Consider the following 23904-nt stretch of genomic DNA (forward strand, 5'->3'; position numbering starts at 1 on the left):
TTAAGGTTCACACTGACAATTTTATAGTTGGGGTGGTGAACCTAACCTGGCAGCGTTGCGAATGCTACGCTACGCAGATCCTCAGCGTTACGTCGTTTCCAGGTGAGGTTTGTCCCAATTATAGACACACATTTCTGATCTCAGCCATTAAGTGCAGACGTCATCCTGCGTTGTCCATGCCCATGCTGGAAAGTTATCCCTGAAGTCAGGTATTTTTGGCACTGAGTATCTCAGAATGTTGGATTTCTTGACGGTTCCATAAGGAAAAATTCCACGCGTCTAGCTCCTACTGCACTAAAGCTTGACCACGGATAGATGGCGGATGAGCTTGAAACGAAACATTATTTGTATCATTCGTAATCGGTAGACTCTGCTAGAAAGAACCGAATAGTAAGAGGCACGGTCTCGGTAATCCTATCTATTCCAAAATAATACCAAACGAGTTGATGTGTGCATCACATGACTTTCTTTTACTCCAATTTAATGACATTTCCCCGTTATTGGCAATTTTAATGTGATTCAATTGTTTACTTTCTAAATATCACCAACAGTGGCCAAATTGAAACCAAATTTAATATTTAAAAAAAAGTCGCCAAATTGGCGACAAAACTTGGCGACCAAAAGACTGGCGATATATCGCCAAGCGTCCGACAAATTATAACACCTCTTGAGTTTACATCGAAAACAATGATTTCCCCCCGAAAAATGGGGCAAAAGACCCCCTTAGAAACATCCGAATGCAACCAAAAAGGAAGGTGCACAACTAGGCCCCACTAGGAGTGTACGTACCAAATTTCAACTTTCTAGGACATACCGTTTTTGAGTTATGCGAGATACATACACACATACACACATACGCACATACATACGTACATACGGACGTCACGAGAAAATTCGTTGTAATTAACTCGGGGGTCGTCAAAATGGATATTTCGGGTGTCTGTACGTTCCTAGGTATATATATCCACGTGTGGTCGGGTCGAAAAAAAAACTCAACATTCATTCGGGGGTGAGAAAAATGGAAATTAAGGCCGTTTTTGAGTGAAAATATTTTCGCGAATACAATACTACCTTTTTTGTAAAAGGAAGTAAAAACCAACGACAAAAGATACAAATGATGTTTTTGCTTCAAGGTTATCCGCCTTCTTTTCGTGGTCAAGCTATACTTCCATTTTTCGTTCAAAATCTGTTACTTCAGGTCGAGCGGCTATAATCACGTCAGAAACCTTTATATACAAACCTCTTGAACACACATTGAAAGTTCTACCAATGGAGTGCCCATTTATACATGCTGTATGCAACATATTACTATTTGTATATTTACATTACTTTGGCAAGGGTTGCAGTTACCTTTTCAATTCATTGCGCAGCCCATGCCCCTTCCATGCGCCACACAGAGAAGGCGTAACTGAGTTTCTCGTGTGCCAGATAGCTGCAGGGTGACACTTTCGACTGAGCAGATGCTTGCACGTTTTCCTCCTCCTCCCCGTAATGGAGAACCTGAAATTGTATAAAAGATATACATAAAAAAAAAAAAAAAAAAATCAGAAATGACGAAGAAAAGTCGATGCATAAAGTAGTAAGAATTTCTATCAGATTGTTCATTAGTGTTTGGCAAGCTCCAGAGAAATTCTATTTTTTTAAATTACTTTAATCGAAATTCCATCAATTATTTTTCACGGCACAAAAAAAAAAAAAAAAAAAAAAAAATAAAAAATAAAAACTTTGCAAAAAAAATTACGAAGAGTATGCAGTTCTTCACTCTCTCTACAACATTTCCAATATTTCTTTCACACACTTTCACAGCGATACATAAAATGCATCGCATAACACGCTCCATTTCCACCTTGAATTCGATATTCTTTGTGTTTTTACAAGCATAGACTTATGAGATCAAATATCCACCATAGGAAGTAGTCCCAAGCTCCCAAGACAGTATTTACATAGCGTTCACACAGCGTTGCACACAGCGTTCTCAACCAATACACGAAATATATTGCATAGGTCAATCGCGACGTTCCTGAATTGGAACATTTACCCACTGTAATGATGCAAAAATACTCTAAAATTCGTATTTATGCAAAAGTGTTGTTTTACAAATGTTAAATGTGTCCTTATAGTTGGGACAATCTGTAAAAGCGAAAGTAAGGTAAGGAACTGTAAGCAAATGCTTTTGAGCTCAAATATCCGCTGAAGAAGGAGTTCGAAAAAAGTAACATCTACCTACAATTCCAGTTGATTTTGGTCACCACTACAGTAAAAAAGTTCGGTACATAGATGTAGTATTACTAGATGCACAACTCCGTAGCGACAGCCACTGTCCGCCGTGGAAAGGGCAAAACTTGAATAAACGAGTAAAAGTAACCTACGAGGATGCAACGCTGGGCAAAGTGTTTTGCGCGTGTGCGCTTTTTGGCCGCTTTCCCGTCAATTAGAAGATCACGGTTGCCCATGGAACTAGTTCTACTGCAGTTGTGACTTTGTTGTGTATCTACAGTTGAGGCAAACCTAACCTGGCAGTGCTGTAATGCTGGCGTTAGGATCTGCCTTCACAATGCTGCGAGGTTAGCTTTGCCCCAACTATTCGGTACCGGCTAAAAAAAGAAAAAGTTTACATTTGGTTGGCAATTAAAAATTTTACTTTATTTTTAACCGAAACCGAATATTCGTTATTCGGCCCAAATCACTAGGGAGCATGCCAAGTAAAATCATGACAAGAAGTTTGTATGTTAAGTTTTTAATTGCCAAACAAATGTAAAGATTTTTCTTTTTTTTTTTTGCCAGCACTGTAGTTTGTACTACATTTATGATTCGGAACGGTGCTGAGCACTTGGACAACCCGAAGTTACCCTGCAGGGAGGGGAAGTCATAACAATCCTATTTATAAACCGCGGTATTAAAGTTAGAAGTGAATTACTTGATTCCTAAGTCTCGGGGGGGGGGGGAGGCACCTTTCCGAGTGTAAGCGTATACACATAGCCACAAATATTTAAATATTTCCAAAAGAAGTGCTCACAAGCAAGTAATATCTACCCTATTAGTCATTACTAATCAATTTTGGACACCATTTCAAGAGAGAGAGAGAGAGAGAGAGAGAGAGAGAGAGAGAGATGTAATATGTTTTAAAAATATTTGCCATTTTATAAATACATGCAGTATTCCTCTTTAAAAGAGCAATTCTTTCCCTTTGAAAGAACAATAGCCCCTTACAGGCCTAGGCTACTTTGAGCACGAAATCCTTCTTCCAGCGTCTTCTCTCTGCAGTGACTCCTCCCCAAATATTTTTATTTTTATTTTATTATTTTTTTTTGAAGTTCTTGTCTGCTTTTAATGTTATTTGAATATCTAATAGGTAATTTTTCTTCAGCTCGGGATCCCTTGGGTTTTTGAATGTCAAGATCTTATCGGTTCTCTGAGCTTCTTCAAACATGTCCCAAACTCTGCCATCTACGGATGACTTGTGTTATTTGCTGTTCCCTCATTCTCACAAATAAAGACAGTGTGTTTGAAATTTTGCACTGGTAAAGAAAATTCGTTAAAAAATCTAGTTCAGATTTAAACGTAATTCTATTCTGTTTCAATCCTTATCTTACAAAACTTTTTTTCACAACAAAACAGAAATATTTAAACTCTATAATCGCTATAATTTTTCATTATTTTGGCAACAATTGAAGAACAATGTCACTTCCATCACCCCAAAAGTGTCACTTCGAAACTTGGAGCAGAAATTAATAACAGAATTGAATTGATGAGTCGAAAACCAATCTCTTTCGGTAAAACCAAAACCTAGGAGACGACTGGTTTTCGGACTCATCGATTCAATTCAAGTCACCAGCTAGTAGTTTTCCTTTACAAATGTGAAATGTATTCAGTAAGTTACCGCTCCATAGCCAGGGCTAAGACAGAAAACGTAACTTACTGAATATATCTGCCTTGCCTTCAATATTCGAGTTGAACCGAACCATTGCTTCGGTCACTCTTCTGGTCAGTGCTAATTCTGTATTAGCTACCAGTTTGTGCACTCTTGGCTTGCTTAAGATGCTTTCCACCTCCAGCTCAGTCACTCCTATGGCGGGTTGATGAGTGCTAATAAGCACAAAACTGCAGTCCTCGGCTGGAATTGACTGAGCTGGCGGTGTATTTCATAAATGTTAAATGTGTTCTTTTGATTATGATTGGGACCATCTTTAAGAGTAAGCTGAAGTTGAAGTGTATGGCGTTTGTCTTTGTAACTACTGCAGTACACAAATATCTTCTCACCTGGTATAGAAAATCTATGTACCTAGCCGCCAGCCGCAGCGTCTGTATCTTGCTGAGTTTGTCCGAGGGCAGGGTGGGGATGATGCGCCGAAGAGCGGAGAAAGCGTCATTCAGGCTCTGTGTGCGTTGACGTTCGCGCACATTGGCCAACACTCGTTGGCTCTGTAGCTCTGCAGGACTGTGCCTCGTCCTGCGATTCCCTGACCTGCGAAAAGAATATGAATAGGTGTCGCTGAAAAAACTTTTAGGAAACGCTAACTACGTAAAAATTATTTAATTTTTTTACCACGAGGAAGATATACTCTCAGGAAAAAAACGTTTTTCATATCCATGTTCTGTTTTTTTTTTTTTAAATAATGGATTTGAATTTGTGAAGGGATTTTTATAAACTACTTAAGAGCAGGAAAATAATTCGTAATGTCGAGGGTTTATAAAACATATCATAATAATATTCATACCATCATGATACTACATATTTTTGGACCCCCTCTGTTTAAAAATTTAAGCGAAATCTCATAATGCACTGATGTTTTGAGAGAATTAAAATTATGAATTTTCAAACATTTAAATTAATCATCAATTTTTGTCTCCAATTGCCTCATTACCGTGCGTGAACCTCCCCCCTTCCCTTTCAAAACGCTTCTGATGCCATTCTTGCTGATTTTTATTTAAAAGGATCCCGTGAAGACAAATATAACTACCGGTTTTCCCCCTTTCCCGCCCGCACTTTTTGGAAGCGACGCCCGTCACCTTTTTTCAGTTTCCGACAGGTACAAAAGAGTAATTTTTAGTTTGGTTGGTTTCTTAAGTAAGAAGTGTTGAAATTACTGAAACGTAAACGTAGCATTGTTAACGTAGGCATTGTTCAAAAAATGCCCTTAGATAGCCAAATAATAATTTTTAAATAATTTTTTTTTCCTTTTGGACTTGTTCTTCGACGAGCTTTTTACAACTAAGTTTGTTTGAAGCAAATCCACCTTAATTTCGGGATCTCCTCGTATATTTTGTTTAAATTTCCTCACAGGATTTAATGTAAACAGTTTTTTTTTCTTTGAACTGTTTATAATTGAACGAAAAATTGTTCGAATCAAAAAATAAATTGTATAAATTAAATATCTTAGCCGAAATCTTTAGAACAAGAAATAAAGTTTGTTTGAATAGGACTATTCCCTCAAAAGTTTTTATAGGGGGTGGGGATAGACAGACCGACAGATAGTCATTCTGCCGTGCTAAGCACAAAAGTCGCATGTGCACTTTTCATCAAAATTGAGTTACGGTCACCAGGTGGCTTTTTGTCACATATTTCGCCTAAATACAAAGTTTTATGATCACTTGTTAATGGTAAATATTTTTAAAAAAAATTCTAAAAAAGTTGCATCCGCATCAAATGCATAGAGGTGCAAAACTTTAAATAGCAATTTCTCGTTTTGAACACGACTGCAGATACTACTTTTGCGCTTAGCACGGCAGCATTCCCTTCATCTCAAAATCCCACTTTTGATTTTTAATTTTTCAATATTCATTTAAATATTTAATTTATTTTTGAGTTTTTTTTTTTGGTTTTTAGTGATAATTCTTCGATGTATTAAAGCCATCTGTCTCTCTCTTTCATGTTTTTTTTTTCTTCTTCTTCACTTTTGAGATAAAGTAGACTAAAAACCGAACTCATAAAGTAAAATGTCACTGGTTTGTAGTTTGCTGGGAGGTTTTAATAATTTCATCAAGTTTTGAATTGTAGCATAAAGCTTAGATCAGGGGTCCCCCAACCCTATGCCCGCGGGTACCACATTGCCCGCTGATAGTTTCACATGCGCCCGCCATTGAGCGATCACGAGTAGAAAAAAAAAATAAATAAATTTAATCCCTCAAGAGTAAAAATGCGGAGCGACACAGATAAAATCGCTAAACGAAATGCAAACATATCTGTCTTTCATCAACTTAATATCGCATACCAAAAAAAAAAAAAAAAAAAATGAGCCGATTCTTTTTTCAGCTTGAATTCAAAAAGCATTTTTTGTAAAATGTGTTTCCCCCCTTCCCCCACTTCAATGTTTTTAAGTACTTTCTTAGTTTCACCCCAAATGAGTGAATTCAATTTAAACACTCAAGGCTAATAATTTTACCATTGAATGAGATGATTAAAGTAGTATTTCTATTTGGACCCGATTGCTTATTTGAGGGATTTTTCCAACAAACATTTGGTCGTGTAAGAACAGATAGGAAATGGAGAAAAAGAAATTGTTGCTATTCAGAATGGTGTCGTCCTTAAAATATTTGAAAGAAACGAATTTGCATTATTTAAATAAAAACAAGAAGCGCATAAAATACGTTTTTGTTCCCATGTACTAGTGTGAATCATAGTTTGGCAATATGACAAAATCAATGTACAAATCACGATTTACAGATGAACACTTTGACAGTTGTGTGCAACTAGCAATATTATCCTATTACGAAGCAATTTAAAAGTCACATCAGTTTTTACATTTATAGTTTTTATGTTTTTTACTTTGTAAGTAGATTTTGTGTGTATCATTTAGTAATTATTTATTGTGCACAAGATTATTAACAAGAAGATTTTTAAGTATTCATATTTTCAGTATTAAATCTTTTTTACAGTATGTATATGTTTTATTAACTATTCCTAACTATTAATAAAACTTTGAAAAAAATAATGGCGCTCGCCGTCCGATTGATATTCCAGAGTGTGCTTTAGGTTTTGAAAGGTTGACGACCCCTTTCATCTCATACATAGCTTTAAATGAGTAATTGTTCACCATTACAAACTAAAGATATTACTGAAAAAGTAAGATTTTTAATGCGTTAAAATTCACTTTTTCTGTATTGGAAAACACAAGCATTGTAAAAATGTTATGGGAAAAAATGCTGTAAAAAATCAAAGAAAGAAAAACAAATATATTTTTGAAAGAATATGTTGTAAAATGCTATGTGAAAGTGCGTTTAGAAACGTGCCTTCCATTACTAGCATTAAAAAAATTAATTTCAATTTTTCATTATCGAAATTTAAAGAAAAAATGTGAGGAAAAAAATCAAACGGAAAGCAGTAGATAATACATTATATAAACGATAAACAACAACTTTTTCTTAATTTCAACGAAATCTCTTATTAAATTTACAAAACAATATTTGGCGAAAACCTAGCATGTTAACATTGTTTGGTACAGACATGTCCTTTACGTCACCATTTAATTGCTTGATGCCTAAAACTTGTAAATACTTTATAAGCTTATGGCGCTTAAAGAATTAAGCACTTTATGAATACTGAATTGATATTTATGTTGCATTTAAAGTACCATTTTTGCACATTTTTGATCATTTGAAATTAGAAAAACTGAATTTTCTCAGCAATTTTTGACACAGAAATTACGAATCTTTAAACAATAATTACTTTTTCTACTAATTTATGCATTAGTTACTTATTCTATACTTTTTAGTTATTTATCTGTGATTTATTTATAAATTTTATTTATTATTTACTAGCTGCGTGGACTAGGGTGGGCCGAAATAAGCCGAAAATTTTTTTTTTTCGAAATCAACTTTTGGATAGCGCGCAAAAGTTGCGTGATGAGCTAGTTAGCACTCACAAAAAATTTCTTGGATATTAAAAAATATCTAGCCGGCGCTATTTGACACTAAAAAACCGAAAAAAATTGGAAAAATGAATTTTTGTCGAAATTTTTTAAAAAAAAACTACATTCCAAATATTTTGCTGGAATGCACCGAAAATGTTATATAATGAGCCAGTTCGAGCCCATAAAATGTTTCATTGATTTTAATGAGCATTTAATCGCTCCTTTCGGACATCAAAAATTGGAGAAAAATGAAAAAATATTGAATTTTTTTTAAAATCATTGTGAAAATTATTTTTCAAAATTAAATCATAGACTAATTAATTAAATAGCACTATTAATCATAGTAATTATTATCACGCAATAATATCATACATTTTCTAGAATTACATATAAAGATAATAAAATTTGAAAAAAAATCTTCAAATTTGATTTATAATGCCTCATGCATAATGAATATTATTTTTTAGAATAATATTGTCCCTTGTTATCAAATGATGGAAGTTCTTTCCTAGCTTGAAGTTTGGCACTAATGTATCCATCTTGTGCAGTTTCACCACGAACTTATATTGCAGCTTCGGTTATTAGTTTCACACAACGTTTCACAGCTTCCGTGTGGCATTGAAATTTCTCAAAACAGCTGTAGGCTGTTCTTTGCACATTTCTTTTAATTGTTGGTCTTTTAGATGCATTGTAAGAGGTGGCTCTGTTGCAACACAGTTTGCCCAATTAACTAAATCAATGGCTTCAAAATTGAGTTTAGGACGCTTAAAAAATCGTACACCATCCGAGCTCTTCGTCTTCTTATTTCTAGAGTTCAGAATGCACCTAACAGCTAATTCCCGAATGTATTTTCTTGAGTTAAACAACATAGTCAACAGTAGCTGTTCAGGATGAGCGAAATATGCATTATTTGTTACCTTATCCACTTTTCCAATAGCCATTTTTCTTACTGTCCTTTGATCAATTAGAAATTGTTTTCTCTATCAGGTACTTTTGCTTTTTTTCTGCAATTACACGAATATAAATCTACGCATTTGCAGGCACAAATGTTAAACAAAGTCGTAGCCTCTGTTTTAAATTTGCCTAGCTTTGACTGTAAAAGTTGCGTCTTTATATTCATAGCATTTTTTGTTGTGCTATTATATTTAGAATAATAATATAAAATCATGGTAATCACTCTCCTTATCGAAAAAACGGGAAGGGAAGCATGCTCCCAAATATCAATAACTTTTTTTGCAACTACAGCGGCCACACTTGCTGAAGATGGTTGCTTACTTCCTTCTCCCTTTATTTGCATTCCAGTGATTTGATAACATCTGATAATGTCCTCATATGTTGGAAGAAATAAAGCATTGGGAAAAGACAAATCTCTTCCAGGTCCAAATAGAAGACTACTTGTGCTTGCTCGCGTTACTTTCTTTTTCGCGCGTTTCTACATAACAGTCGTATTGTATACCAAAACAAAGATAATAATGCAATGACATTCGAAATGTCCGGTTCCCGTTTAAAAGACTTCAGAGGATTCACATTTTTTTAATACTCAAGGGCTCTATTTATCAAACATATGTAAAATAGTTATAACATAAACTTAGGAATAATAGAAGCAGTTGAGCGCCGTTTATTATCCAGGAGAAACAATTGGAACCGAAGATTAAAAAATTAGCATCTTATGTAACTATTTTTTTATTTGAGTGTGTGCATTTTTTAAAATTGGCGTACAAATGTCGCATAAAATTGAATGAATTTTCACTGTTTTTTCTAAGTAACGTATTGCGTAACATTTCAGTATTTACTTATTTTGAAACTACTTTTAATTTTTTTTTTTTTTCATTTTTCCCATGTGTCAGTCTTAAAGGAGCGTAGCTAAATATTCTACGAAATGTATAAAAGTCTTTGAGGATTTCAACTAATTCACTGACAGATACTTCTAATGTTTGCTGAAACTAGCTTCAATCTTTTATTTTTAACCTCCCCCCCCCCCATTTTCTTTCTTTTTTTTTTTTGAAAAAAGTGCATTTTTGCCCTTTTTTCAGTTTTTCAAGGTCAAATGGCGCCGGCTAAATATTAAACAAATTTAACGAAATTTTTTATGGGTAATAACGGGCCCATATAGCAACTTTTCCGCACTATCCAAAAACAGATTTCCAAAAAAAGTTTTTTCGGCCCACCCTAGCGTGGACCAGCCTGCCCATAGTTTACCTCGTACATAAAAGTTGTGTTACACACACACGTCTACACAAACACACACTCCTGCACACACACACTCGTGATGGCGAAACACATGCCAATTCGAATTCAAGATGTCAACAATTATTATTATTATTATTATTATTTTTTTTTTGCAGTTGAGGATTTTTTTTTCTTTTTTTGCATTTTATTGTTTTTTTTTTTTCTTTTCTACCTTTTTTCCCTAATAAATGCTATTTACGGTTGTTTCGTTGAAGGTTAGTGACGATCGGAAATATTTGTATTTTATAATACTTATAAATAGTTTTAGTATTTTTTTTATGTTGATGTATTACACATTTTTCGCAGAAAATTTCATTCATATATTAGAATTGCGCTCATTCCTGTCTGCATAACAGATTTTCGATGATGGGGCATTCCAAGGTATTTTTGACATTTATGTAGAGTCCGTAACGTGACCTTTTTTGCCATAACTTTTTAGTTTACTGTTTGATTAGCATATTATTTTATTTTGATCTTTTCCTACCAACACACCAGCTCAAATTAAAATAATTTGCAAATCAAACGGTAAATTAAAAAGTTATGGCAAAAAAAAGGTCACGTTACGGACTCTACATAATTTTAAAAATACCTTGGAATGCCCCTGATGTCTTTATGTATTATTCTATATCTTTCTTAAAAGATCTTTTAATGAGTTTCGATTAATTAACGTTTTTTTCATATGATATTTATTCAAAAAATCTGAAAAAGAAAGTCTGAAAAAAAGCAAAACTAAAGCTTTTAGAAACTTTAGAAGAACTAAAGCTTTTTTTAGAAAAGAATGTTTCGAAAAATGATAAAAAGAACTAACAGTAGACCCTGTTTTACGCAGGGTTACGTTCCACGGAATTACCGCATAAATCAAAACCGCGTAAATTTAAGACTTAATATTAGTGTTAAAATATGGGTTAGGTTCTTCAAAAAAAAAAAAAAAAAAAACATTCCAGTGATAGATAAACAAAAAAAAAAGTTTAATGTGTACTTATTCCGATACATATGCACAACGCGCATAAAAAAAACACGAATTAACTTAGTGTTTATAAAAAAAGCTGGTTATGATAGTCTTTTGGTAGTCATTAATTATTTTTCTCTGCAGTTCTTTGTGGGGCATTAATGCTCCCATGATTACTCGCGTCATTCTCATGACGGAATCTTCCTTCGCTAACAAAGCGGAAAGATCATTTGTCATTGTCAAGGAATGACTGAAAATTTTCAGTGAGAATGCTTATGATTTTGAGTCATCAATATCAGTGTGCTCGTTGGTTTCGTTCTCCTTTGTTACTTCTAAGAGCTCTTCTTCCAATAAGCTCAAAATTGGGTGAGTTTAATAACTTTACTTCTAGAAAGAGCTCAGGAACCAATCGCAAAAAATTTTTCCCAGTTTCTAAAGCTCGCTTATTAGCCACATCAAGATGCAGTTTATTACGTTTTATCTGCAGTCTTACAAGTTTGGATTTTGAAACAGAAAAATTTTGTCTTTGCACGCCTCATCCGCGTAAAATCAAAACTCGCCCACGTAAAATAAAATAAAAGTGTCAAATCTTAAACCGCGTATAGTCAAATTCGCGTAAAATAAACCTGCGTAAAACGAAGGTCTACTGTGGTAATGTTTTTTGTCATCACGAAACTTCCGTCTGCATATTTCTCATGAGTTCTCGGACCTTATACGTATGATCACAACTATTCAACTTTTGATACGGTCACGACGCTTCAAATTTTAGCTCTACAGCTACCGGATTGGTACAATGTACTTTCTCGGCGAATTTTTCATTTGTGTAATGAAACTGAATCAGAATTATAATACACTAGCAAAAATACCCGGCGTTGCCTGGGTCAGTAATAATTATTAGAAAAAATCGTTACTTCCTTTTGTTTTCTGTTTTAAGTGAAAGAATTTAAAACACATCTTTTTGACGTGATTAAAAATCGAGTTTCTTCCTTAAAACTAAAATAGCAATAAGTATAAAGAACAAAGTAGTATTGATTTAGAAACGAAAGCACTATATTTAAGCATATACAAATTTAAAAAACATGAAATTAATCTTCTCATATTTAAAAAGATTAATCTGTTGATACTTTTTTTTAACATGGAGTCTAAAACCTTCTCTGTATGGCAAATGAAGTACGAAGTGATTAAAAAAAAGTAGCTGCGCTCGTAATCCCCTTATACTTGCTTTAGTTATTTCGGGAAATTTCAATCATTGTGGCTCTTGGTGCGATTTTACCGAATTTGCGAAAGTCGTTTCGGGGTACCTTCGATGATGCTCTCCCATTCTTTCCTTACTTTGTAAAACGATATGATATTAATTTTCGTTACAGAGATATCGTCGCCAGATGCTGAGATATTTTTGGTCACCCTAAAATGGCGCTAAACAGTTTCATCCGAAATGTTATCAAAATAAGTAATACAATTTGGTGATTGTTTGAAATTGTGCAAAAAGGAAAATTAATGGAAGTTTTTGTGCTGTTTATGGATTTGCCTAATTTAGTTGCTGGATTATTTAACACAGTAAAAAAAGTCTTTTGAAAATTCTTTGATTGGCGATATTTTGTTTACATGGTGAAAGCTGAGAAACATTATGACGTAGTTTTCGGCTTCAAAAACAGCAACGTTGAAAAAACTGCCAAATGCATCAGCTACGGAAATCTTTCTGCAAAAATTTTGGCGATCTGCTGGTTGTTTGGATAATGAGTAAGTGTTCAATCAGCATAAATAATAATAAAAACCATTAATTACATTAAAGTTCCGTTTAAATGGAAAATCATCAGCCAAATCATGTATTATTTGCCAATCTTGTGCAAAAATCTTACTTCAAGATTTGACTTGAGAAAAGCCTTGAACAATCACGAAAAGCAAAGAAAGTCAACAATACAACAATTGTCGCTATTGACAGGGAGTTGAGATGATACACTAAATACCGTATTGAGTTGAGGAAAGCCTTCGAACATGGATCTAAAAAGCTCATAACTCGTTTTTTATTCTACTTTGAAATTTCGAACAGGTGCCATCTTCAGCAGAAAAATCAGAGCTTTCGATGGACATATAATGTAAATATGTGCAAGTATTTTTTCATCCCAATATTAGAGAATTTATACAAAAATTGTGTTTTATTGCCCCCCTAAGGGGGTTTTGCCCCCCATAACGGGACGAAAACTACCCTATGTGTTATTCTGATGCATAAGCTATATTATTGTAAAGTTTCATCAAAATCCGTTCAGTAGTTTTTGCGTGAAAGAGTAACAAACATCCATACATCCATCCATACATCCATACATCCATCCATACAGACAAACTTTCGCATATATAATATTAGTAAGATTAAATGTATCTATTTAAATTTAAAAGAAAAAAAATGTGCCCATTACAATCGTTTAAGCAGAAAATAAGTACTTATTCGCAAAAGAAGTATCAAGAGGGAAAGTTGAAAATCCTTTTAAATACCTTGCTTTTCAGCTAAAATTAATTACAAAAATTTTGTTTATTAAAAAATAAAAATAGAAAACAGATGAGGTTCTATTTCATTGAACTTTTCCCGATCGTCTGCGTGAAAGATGTTGGCCCCAATGGTACGAAAGGCTTAGAATTTTTTTAGATTAAATTTGAAGTAGAAAAAAAAAATCTGTCATACACACACACACACACACACACACGCATGCATACACACACACACATGCACACACACACACACACACGCATGCACACACACACACACACAAAAAAAAAAGTTTTTACGTTAGTTACCAATATTTTAAACATCCCTGCGATACACGTTTTCGGCACCAAAGTCGAGGGAGAATTCAAATTTGATTTCAAATTAATATCTCCAGTTAACCAGTCTCATCTACAAAGGTCAAACCAGGTTTAACATTATCCCAAGGAAAATTTTAATGCTTTGATATTTTGCTCGATCCCTATAGCTCTTGACGGTTCTTGAGGCGATCTAACAAGGAGAGGTTACGGTCTCGGAAATTCAGATCGGGATGAGATTTGGCATATTAGTAGTATCCCTTAAGGGTACTCTCAGGGTAAAGTAATAAAGCGCACTAGCCATAAAATTCCGAGAAAACAGCCTTTAAAGATTTACGCGCAACTTATTAACTAGTAGAGATTGTTCGTAAACAAGCGCCCGGTGGTCATGTGGGCAGCGCGCTGGGGTTCCATGCGGTCAATCCGGGTTCAAATCCACTGCGAGTTTTTTCATTTTTGTTCATTTATAAAGTGACTATTACCGCTTTTTGCAGTTTGCAAAACTCTATTTACTATTCTCACAAACAAGTGATTACACATTTTTAGATATTATAAACTTTGACGAAGTAAATGATTTTTGCAATAAAAACATAATCAGTTTCTTTGTGGATGAGTAAGAATGTTGTTTTATTGCATATAAGCAGGTAGTCAAATTTTAAAAAAACCTAACCGTACTTATCGAGCAATGGTTTTGCTCCTTGATTCTGTTATTTGTAAATTTATCGTCTGCTGTATTTTTCATTGAATATTCAACTCTTTATTTTCCATCTATTATTGTTTGCAATGTTCATATTTGTTTTCATCATTAAATTTATTTATCGTCTGTACTGTATATTAGACTGGAACATTCTATACCGTGAAAAAGGATTTCAGTTTTTAAAATATTGTGAATCGAAATGGTCGGTTATTGAAGTAATCCTGAAACAAATAAAATCTGTTGGCAAAATGGATCAAAATTCATTGCACAAGGAATTGTTGAAGCAGAGATTAAAAGATGCGGTCGTTTATTACGAGAGCTTGCTTACTGAAAACCATTTGATTGCAGCAGAATCATCAAGTTCAATTTCTCATGAAGCAGTGTTAATGGGCGAAGAAATTTATGAACGTACTATGGATATGCTGGTTGAAAAAATATTTGTAACTGATGACGAACTTGCTCATGAAAATGAAAACTGTGAGGAGGAACCTTTTGAGCAAGTCGAAATTCAAAGCTCATCAGCTGAATACGAACCAAAAGAGAAAAAAAGAAGAGAGGTAGAGCATCTTCCTTTGGATTACAAAATTAAAGTTGTGAACATAGCAACGGCTCACCCCTCATGGAATCTACAAACCTTACAAAAAAATGGTTAAAAAAAATGAATATTTATCGCAATGGGAGAAAGAAATAAATCTATTAGATCAATACGATGTAATCAATTCTTGGACATATGATCGTTTTCTAGAAGCTCGAGAGAATTATCAACAAGTTACTACTCGGAACTTGCAACAGTGGGCTTTAGCAGCAGCACGACAGTTTACAGATTTTGAATTTAAAACATCTGACAGTTGGGTAAAAAAATTTCAAAAGGAAGCATGCCATTCGTCAGCGAAAAGTCACAAAATTTGTTTCAAAAAGAGAAACTGCGACGATCGAAGAAACTTTGGCTTCTGCAGACACTTTTGTAATCCAGACGTTAAAGTTGATACCGAATTTCAAAAACGATTATGTTATCAATGCTGACCAAACTGGTAAGTAATTAAAAACTTATTTTACAATCTTCAGACCAAGGGCGGATCCAGCTTCTGGTTTAGGAGGAGGTCATTTTCGGAAAGGGAGGGGTAAAAGGGTAATTTTTGTGCGAAATGGGAATTTTTTTTTCAAAATATGTCCCAAAAATGCAATTTTATTCTATATTTGGTCATTTAAAAGATGGGTCATGACCCCCCCCCCCCCCACACACAACCCTCTCTCTGGATCCGCGCCTGACTTTGACAAAATATTTTAATTCCCATTTCCTTTTTCCAGGATGTCAGTATCAGTCGGCGTACAACAGGACTTTGGCTCGAAAGGGAAGTAAAACTATTTTCGTCAAAAGGCACGACATGAATAGAGTAATGCATTCATATACAGCTCAATATTCTTTTACCCTGTCTGGAAAAGTTCTGCCCTTTGTATTTGTTTTTTTACAAAAAGCAACTGGTATTTTTGGCCCCCGAATTCAAAAAACAATTGATAAATACTAACAAAAATATAAAAATGTCATAATAACATCTTCGAAATCAGGAAAGGTAACGACAAGACTATACATCGAATTTTTAAACCGTTTGCTTGAAGTTTTATGTGGGAAAGGAAGAATTTCTATTGATTATCGACTCTTCGAGAGGACAAACAAAACCTGAACTATACGACCAAATTTTCCAGGATGATGAAAAATCTCCAACTTTTCAGTTAAAGGGATTCCACCAAAATGTACTCCTCTTGTTCAACCTTGCGACGTCTATTTTTATAGACAGGTAAAGAATTTAATAAAAAATATACATAATTGCGCGTTTCTCGTTGAAAATAATAGAGAAATAAATGCCCGTGAAGACTGCATAAAAATACAATCAATTGTCCATCAACTGTCATCGCCAATTTTTGATAAAATGATTCGATATACCTGGTATACTTCTAAACATTCTGACAAAAGAGAAATTTTCCTGAATGTAAATGAAGTATGTTTTCCAACGACTCTTTCACAAAAAAGTTGATCCTGTAAGCAATCTTCCTTTATAAATTGTGCGAGATATCAAAACAGTTTTTGTTTTCCATGTTTTTATGATAAATATCATTCTGGTGTATGTATATAAATAACAACTATATTGTTAAAAATCATCTATAAATTAAGCTCCACAGTAATTTTGTAGCCGTTGTAATTCAAATTTTAACTTGTATCGATTTAATTTATCTCCATTTTCTCTATTCAAGTGCTTTACGTGTTTAAAAATTTCGCATTATCTTCAATTCAAATTGTACAAAGCTGTAACAGTTACTTTATAAATGAAAAAAAAAAAAAACACTCGCAGTGGATTTGAACCCGGATCGACAGCATGGAAGCCCAGCGCGCTGCCCACATGACCGCCGGGCGCTTGTTTACGGACAATCTCTACTAGTTAATAAGTTGCGCGTAAATCTTTAAAGGCTGTTTTCTCGGAATTTTATGGCTAGTGCGCTTTATTACTTTACCCTGAGAGTACCCTTAAGGGATACTACTAATCTGCCAAATCTCATCCCGATCTGAATTTCCGAGACCGTAACCTCTCCTTGTAAGTTGATTACAATTTAGCAGCTAACCAATCTACCGTGTTTTGTGACTTTTATAGTCGGTGGCTACTATTCAGATTTCCTGGTCTAGTGCTTTACTTTGAACCATATGAGAAATGGAATGAAAATTAAGGTTTTTAAATAAAGGAGCGCAACTTTAAAATTGAAAAATTAAATTCGTAAAAACTCCTTTTTCGTACGTCACAGGTTAGCAAGATTTCTATCATTTGTAATATTGCATAGAATATCATAATGTAGGAAGAACTGTTTCAACAACTTCAAAAATCACATAAAACAGTAATTTCAGAATAATTGAATGATGATATAAGCTGTAAAATATTGCCATATCTTCCTCTTCCTTTTTTGTAAAATAAAGAACAGAAAATTTATTTCATAACCTTGCCGGAAAATTGCAGCTCTAGGCTTTTTATTTCTCCCTCTTTTAACCCTTAAATTCATGATTAAAAAAAAAAGTTTAAAATAAGTTCTTTGGCTAAAACTTCTGGTTAAATCACGAGAAAAATGCTTTAAGAAATCATATTTTAACTAAGCATGGTTTATGTTTAAACAACCACTTGACTACTTGACAACATCGAGTTTTAAATGAAAAAACAACAAATAATTTACCATCAAATGTCCCAAAGCATGGATAGAAACTAAAAATGCTTACTATTTAAGTAATAGTAATAGCATATTAATTAGTAGCGAAACTTATTTGTCATAGAATTAAAAGATGTAGGCACTTTTAAACGCCTTAAACTAAAATAAATAGATAAATAAATAAATGAAAGTGTTCTACATTTATGAATGTTGAAAAAAGGAATCCATTTTTGTTTTCCAGTGCAATTCCATGGTAAATTACGCATTAATTGTTGCCCAAAACACCCAACAAAGTCTTCAAACGCGTTAGATCCTCGTTCATTGCAGACTTTATGAAGAGCATCGGCTCTGTTTCAAAATAAGGCAATTAAATTTTGAAGATTTCAATAAACATGATTTGAAAAATACCGTGTTTTGGCTGAGCAATGGACGTATCTAGGATACGTCCATTAATGATCTGAAAAATATTATATAAGTAATGGTTATGGAAATCTTTAAAATTTAATTGCCTTATTCGAAGTAGAGTACATGTTCTTCATAAAAGTTCATGCAATGAAGCTAGGATCTAGCGTATTTGAAGTCTTAGAAGTTGAGTGTTTTGAGCAAAAATGAATACTTCTATTAAAATGGAGTTGCCCATTTACGAAAAAAGTTGAAGTGGTGCAGAGTTAACCAGCATAGATCAACGTTAAGTTAATGTAAATCAGTGGTTCTCAACTTGTGGTCCGCGAGAGAATTTCATGTGGTCTGCGAACAGCTATAGCTGGGGTAAACCTAACCTGGCAGCGTTATAAAGGGTAAGCAGATTCTAATCACAGAATTAGGACGCTGCCAGGTTAGGTTCGCTTTGCCTTAAATATAGTGAAAACTAATATATCTTTTTAGAGCAATGGTGCTCCCATAGGGTTCTCCATATTACTCTCAAACAATTTTTTAGACACATAGCGTATACCCTCAAAGCTTCAAAAATGTTCATATCATGACATTTTATGTATATGATCGCATACACATATTGTGCGTAATGGATTACTGAGAGTTCTACTACTTTACCATCAGAAAAATTGATGGGAACATCACTGTTTTAGAGTGATAATTCAATTTATTAAGGGTAACTTTTGGATTCATCTCTTTTCACCAAGGTCGTGTCCAAGGGGAGGGTCCAAGGGTGTGCAAGGTTTTAAGGAGTTAAACCACTCCCATTGGGGAAAAAATAGTAAAAACCAAGTGAATAAAAGTGCACATTTGTCTTAAAACTAACTTGAACGTTAAAGTTTGCACAGGAATTTTTTTTTCTTTTTTTTAGCATCCCCTTTAAGGTTACCGGCAATTTAGAAATGCTCTCTCTATCAGCTAGAATCATACTATTTTGAAAAACAGTGATGGAGGAATACGAACGTTGTGATGGGTGGTATTCAACAGTGAGGGACGTTGAGTATGCTGTTAGTGCAAAGCATTCACTGCATTTAATATTGCTTCTCATAAGGAGGTTATGATGACTTTGGCGTTTCACAAAAAGAGATAAGCGTTGTCGCTATGAAGATGCATAGTAATTGTGCTTGGTAATGTAATGTGCATCCTCAACGAACTCCTTCCTATATAGTTTGCCATGTACTATCTTAGAATGTAAAACCAGAAAACATATGTCATAAAAGAATTTGAAATTTTGTAGTACTTGTTCCAATAAACCGCGCAATAAACATAATAGGGTTTGAATCTAATCAAGCAGAAAAATGAATTAATGCTAAGGTTACTAGCGCAGCCAGAATTTATTTTCTGGGAAGTGGGGTTCGTAACGATCCTTACGTGTGCAGTAAAACTTCGTTTTGACAGACTAAGTTGGACCAAAAGCAATGCGAATACAAAAAATCGAATATCCGGGTAATGAGCAAAAGCATCTTAAATGAGTAGACTAATCTTTTATTAAAGCGAAAGAAAATGTTTCCTAACAAAACTATATAGTACCATTTCTCACAAATACTTCATCATTTATAATTCAGCTATGCAGTGTGGTATCGGTCTGACGTTCCAAAGTAGACCATATTGTTGGTTGCATTAATACTATACTTTATTGTACGTTCTATGCAGGAGTTGTACGTTTAATCAAAAAGAGAGAGAGAAAAAAAAAAACTCGAATATTTGGCGCATTTATAGTTCCGTTTATGCTGTCATAATTTAAAATTATTACTTAAATAATATGTGTTTTTAGATCTACAAATTTGATCCGGATAAACCGAAGATCCGTATAAATGGGTATTGGATAAGCGAGATCTACTGAAAAAACAAAACAAAACAATAGAATTGGTAACATTACTTAAAGTGAAAACTTCTGGAAATTTGGACCTCCCCCTCCCCCGCTACGACCTTCAATGTGATCACTAAACAGAAATGAATCATTTGACGCACTGCTGTGTTTTCCTGACAATGTAGATTTGAATGAAAAAAACATTGAAACCAAAACCCCTCCTTCTATGAAATCCTGGACACGGGCCTGCTTATCACCTAATATGATTTCTGTGAAAATATTATTTCTGTCGTATGTGGTCCACTTAGCATTCGGAAGGATACCAAGTGATCTTTGTTGTGAAAAAGTTGAGAACCACTGCTCTAAATGACTTCAGTACAAAATACAGAAACTACATACCTGGACCTCGATGCCTTCCTTCTCCTCTGGTTGAAACTCTGCTGATTGCCCATGGCAAGGGCCAACAGATTCTGCGCGTTGTGGTCAAAGGGCAGGTAGCAGAGGGGTCCCACGAAAGGGAGACCCACTTGGTTGCTGAGAGGCAGTTCGGGATCGATTTTCGTGTAGAAAGATTGCTCGGGGAAGTCTTCTGAGGATGTGGTGTCTGTCCTTGCGGCATCCTCAGGTGACAGGTACAAGCAGATGCTATTTTCAGTATCGGATTCCGATGGGAGGTCTTTCATTTTTGTGCAATCCAAGAGAAACCACAGATTAATTGTTCCTTTTAATGACTAAAACTTCACTTCTTCTGTTGGATAAGGGAATGGTTAATTTTTGCATAAAAATGTAACAATAATTTTCTAGAAGTACAGATTTTCAACAATACGTCTTTCTTGATTTGGATTTATTGATCCTTTTAAAGAGCATGCAAAACTTCACTCCTACTGTAGAATAAGTGAATGATCTCTTTTTGCATAAAATTGTGGAAATAGGTTTTTTTTTAGAAATATAGATCTTCAGCAATAAGTCTTTTTCGATTTTGATTAATTATTACCTTTAAAGAGCATACAAAACTTCCCAACTTCTCTCGAAGGTCTTTCTTTGCTTAAAAATATAAAATTTGGTTTGCAAGAAATATGGATTTTCAGCTATCTTTCTTGATTTTGTAAATAAATTGTAATCCAGCAGTATTAATAGAGAGTGCAAACACTTCTATATTTTCTTGAAATATATTTCTGTACCAGGGTGTCTCACGGCGTTAATAGTTACCGAAATACCGCTTTACTTTCACCGACTAGTTTTGGATAGAATGGTGCTTGTTCTACCACTAATACATCACTGTATTGTACCTTTGTATCCGATAACTATTTTCATTACTCCTATGCCAAGATTTTTACTTCTATACAAAAAGTTAGTTTCAGAAGTACAAACATATGTTCTTACCGAGTGCAAAAATTCGATATAATATTCGCCAACTTTGTGAAGCTTATGACAAATTCTTGAAACCGATTATTTCACTGCAAAGTTCAAGATATCTCTCATTTGAAGAAAACGTATCAGTTGAAAAGGCTAAAAAATATCAGTATTTGTCTGTTATAAACCAGCAGTTTTCTTCCCAATTACACAACATTTTGATATTTCTTAAACAGCCGTCTGATTGAGATAATAAGTTAATTCTAATCTGTACAGGTCGTCCTATAATTAGACTCATCCAAAAATTGCATCTACTAAGTGGGCAACCCAAGTTTTTTGGACAATATTCTAACGCATCGAGAGCACTTTTTAGGTTAGTTCCAATCAGTACAAAGTCGTCCTATAAAGTTTCATCCAAAAATTGCGTCTACTAAGAGGACAGCCCAAGTTTTTCGAAAAATATAGCAAGAGCACCTTTCTCTAAATTTCCCTGTCACCTTCTTTCGGAGCAGTGAGGGTCGGAAGAACTGTCCCTGTGTCTTGAGCGAAGAGGGAAAGACACAGTTAGATGATGAGGACAGAGATTTCTCGTTTTGCTGCAGTTACGCTCGAATTAAAGCGGGGGTTCCCAGCGATGACGGGGCTGGGATTGGCGCCAATGACAGAGGGCCCTTGTGCGGGTGGGGGCTCGACAGCCAATCAGCTCTGAGGAATGGGACTCTGCACCTGCTTGTTCTTTTAATTTTTGATTCTGTTAATTATAGTTTTTGAAAAACAGAAAGGGAAATGAGACAAAAATAAATAAAAATTAAAAGGGTTTGTTTTAGAGGGGGGGGGGGGTTAAATTATTATGTTCTCTTCTCTTCTTAAAAATTAAAGGCTCATGTGCGTTAAGTCTTATATCACTTTCTTTTTCAACCCAGTGCATCTTTACATGAAGGAACAGAACTTGTAAAAAAAAGTTATTTATTTATTATATTTTTGAAGAATACAGGGATGCAATTATTTCAAAGCATGATGAATTTTCTTATAAATATAAAAAAAAATTTAATAAATAAATAAATAAAATAAAATAAAAAAGAAATAAATAATAATAATAATAATATTAAAATAAAATTTATTTATAAATAAATAAAATAATGAGTAAATAAAAGATAAACGTATAAAGTAGTAGTAATAAATATAAACAATCGAGGTACAGATTGTTTAACAATTAAATAACTGAATACATGTTCTTAAAAACGTAAAATAGTCTGTTTAAAACAGCAACATCTGCAGCCCGCAGAGCTTTTGAGATTGGTTCCGTTGGGTCCCATATGGGGGGGGGAGAAGTGCAAGTGGGGGCCCTAGCCCCCCTTTAGAAATTAGAACTTCCTTGCTTTTAGTACTTTTTTCTTTGTAAAAATGTAAAGTCATTCCTTCTCCAGCCATTAATGTATAAGTTAATAAAAATGTCAAATCGACTACCATTGATATAGACTTAATAAAGGTACACCATAAGAAGTTTTTTTTTTTCGTTCAGCAAGTAGTAGCAATTTGATTTTGCCCTGAAAAGAACTATTTGTTCGAAGTAATGAGCGACTTCGACATTATGATAAACGTGCACATTTTCATTCACTCTTTTCTACGAACAGTGTAAGTCGTCATGTATTGTGACCCTAGGAAAAAATGTTAAGTTCCGCGAATTTAGAAATTTAAGTACCATTATGGAATAAGGGACATATATGTCCCCTAAGGTAAAAATGTGTTTTATAAATTGTCGAATACAACAAAAATCTTGAAAAATTCTCGAGTATTGGCAGACCGAACAATCCTATCTCTTGGCCAAACTTTTACAGTAGAGCAATGAGACATTTTGCGTTTCAGTGGCGGTAACTTCTTTGAAAAGGTGTTGTATGTAAATTTATCAGTATTTCATTCGTGAAAACATATTTTAAACTAACGGGTTAAAAGAGCTTAATATATGCATATTCTGGGCAAAAGAAGATTTTTTCAAAATATTTATAAATGTATGCATCAAATAATTAAAAATGACATGCTAAATATAAATATTAAGTTTATAGTAATTAGAAACCATTGTTTAATTATGTATAGGGGGAAGGGGGCATGTGTAAGCACAGGGCGAATGTGGACATGGTATATTTTACTAGGATAATGTCAAGCAAAAATCTTGAAAAATTCTCAGGTAATGGTCCTACTTCTTGGCCAAACTTTTAGAGAAATGAGCCAGTTTATGTTTCTGTGATGGCGATTTCTTTGTTTTCGCGGGTGTTGTATGTACTTTTGTCGCTGTCTTCTTCACGTGAAAACATGTTTCGAACTAGCTAATAAGCTAAACTTAATTGTTGCATACCATTATATGAGCACTTAAGTAAATTTATGATAAGGTTTAATTTTTTTAAATTAAACTAATAATCTCTCTCTCTCTCTTTTTTTTTTTTTTTTGAAAATTCGTTGTAAGGTAGATGACGGGGCACATGCGAATACAACATGTAGGGGTGCATATGGGGTGCATATGTTTTATTGAACGACGTAGAATGTTTAGGGGTGTGGGAAATCTTTCCTCCCGGTAATAAGCAATTTATGTGAAATTTTAGCTTCA

At 34.2% G+C, this 23904-nt stretch overlaps 1 protein-coding gene across 1 annotated transcript; it reads right to left on the minus strand.

Annotated features, from left to right (window-relative positions):
* Positions 1 to 1359: 1359 nt before the first annotated feature.
* On the minus strand, positions 1360 to 20632 carry LOC129226099 (twist-related protein 2-like). Its single transcript, XM_054860695.1, has 3 exons — positions 20349 to 20632; positions 4261 to 4465; positions 1360 to 1500 (listed from the first exon to the last, which is right to left on the minus strand). The coding sequence occupies exons 1-3, from the start codon at positions 20630 to 20632 to the stop codon at positions 1360 to 1362; spliced, it is 630 nt and encodes a 209-aa protein (XP_054716670.1).
* Positions 20633 to 23904: the final 3272 nt, after the last annotated feature.

Source organism: Uloborus diversus, chromosome 7 (assembly GCF_026930045.1).
Source record: "Uloborus diversus isolate 005 chromosome 7, Udiv.v.3.1, whole genome shotgun sequence".
NCBI lineage: Eukaryota > Metazoa > Arthropoda > Arachnida > Araneae > Uloboridae > Uloborus > Uloborus diversus.

Coding starts and splice junctions, on each gene's coding strand:
- LOC129226099 (XM_054860695.1), bottom strand. CDS start 20,632: ATGAAAGACCTCCCATCGGAATCCGATACTGAAAATAGCATCTGCTTG. Junction 4,466..20,348: donor AGGAAGGCATCGAGGTCCAG/GTATGTAGTTTC, acceptor TTCTTTTCGCAG/GTCAGGGAATCGCAGGACGA. Junction 1,501..4,260: donor ACATAGATTTTCTATACCAG/GTGAGAAGATAT, acceptor ATACAATTTCAG/GTTCTCCATTACGGGGAGGA.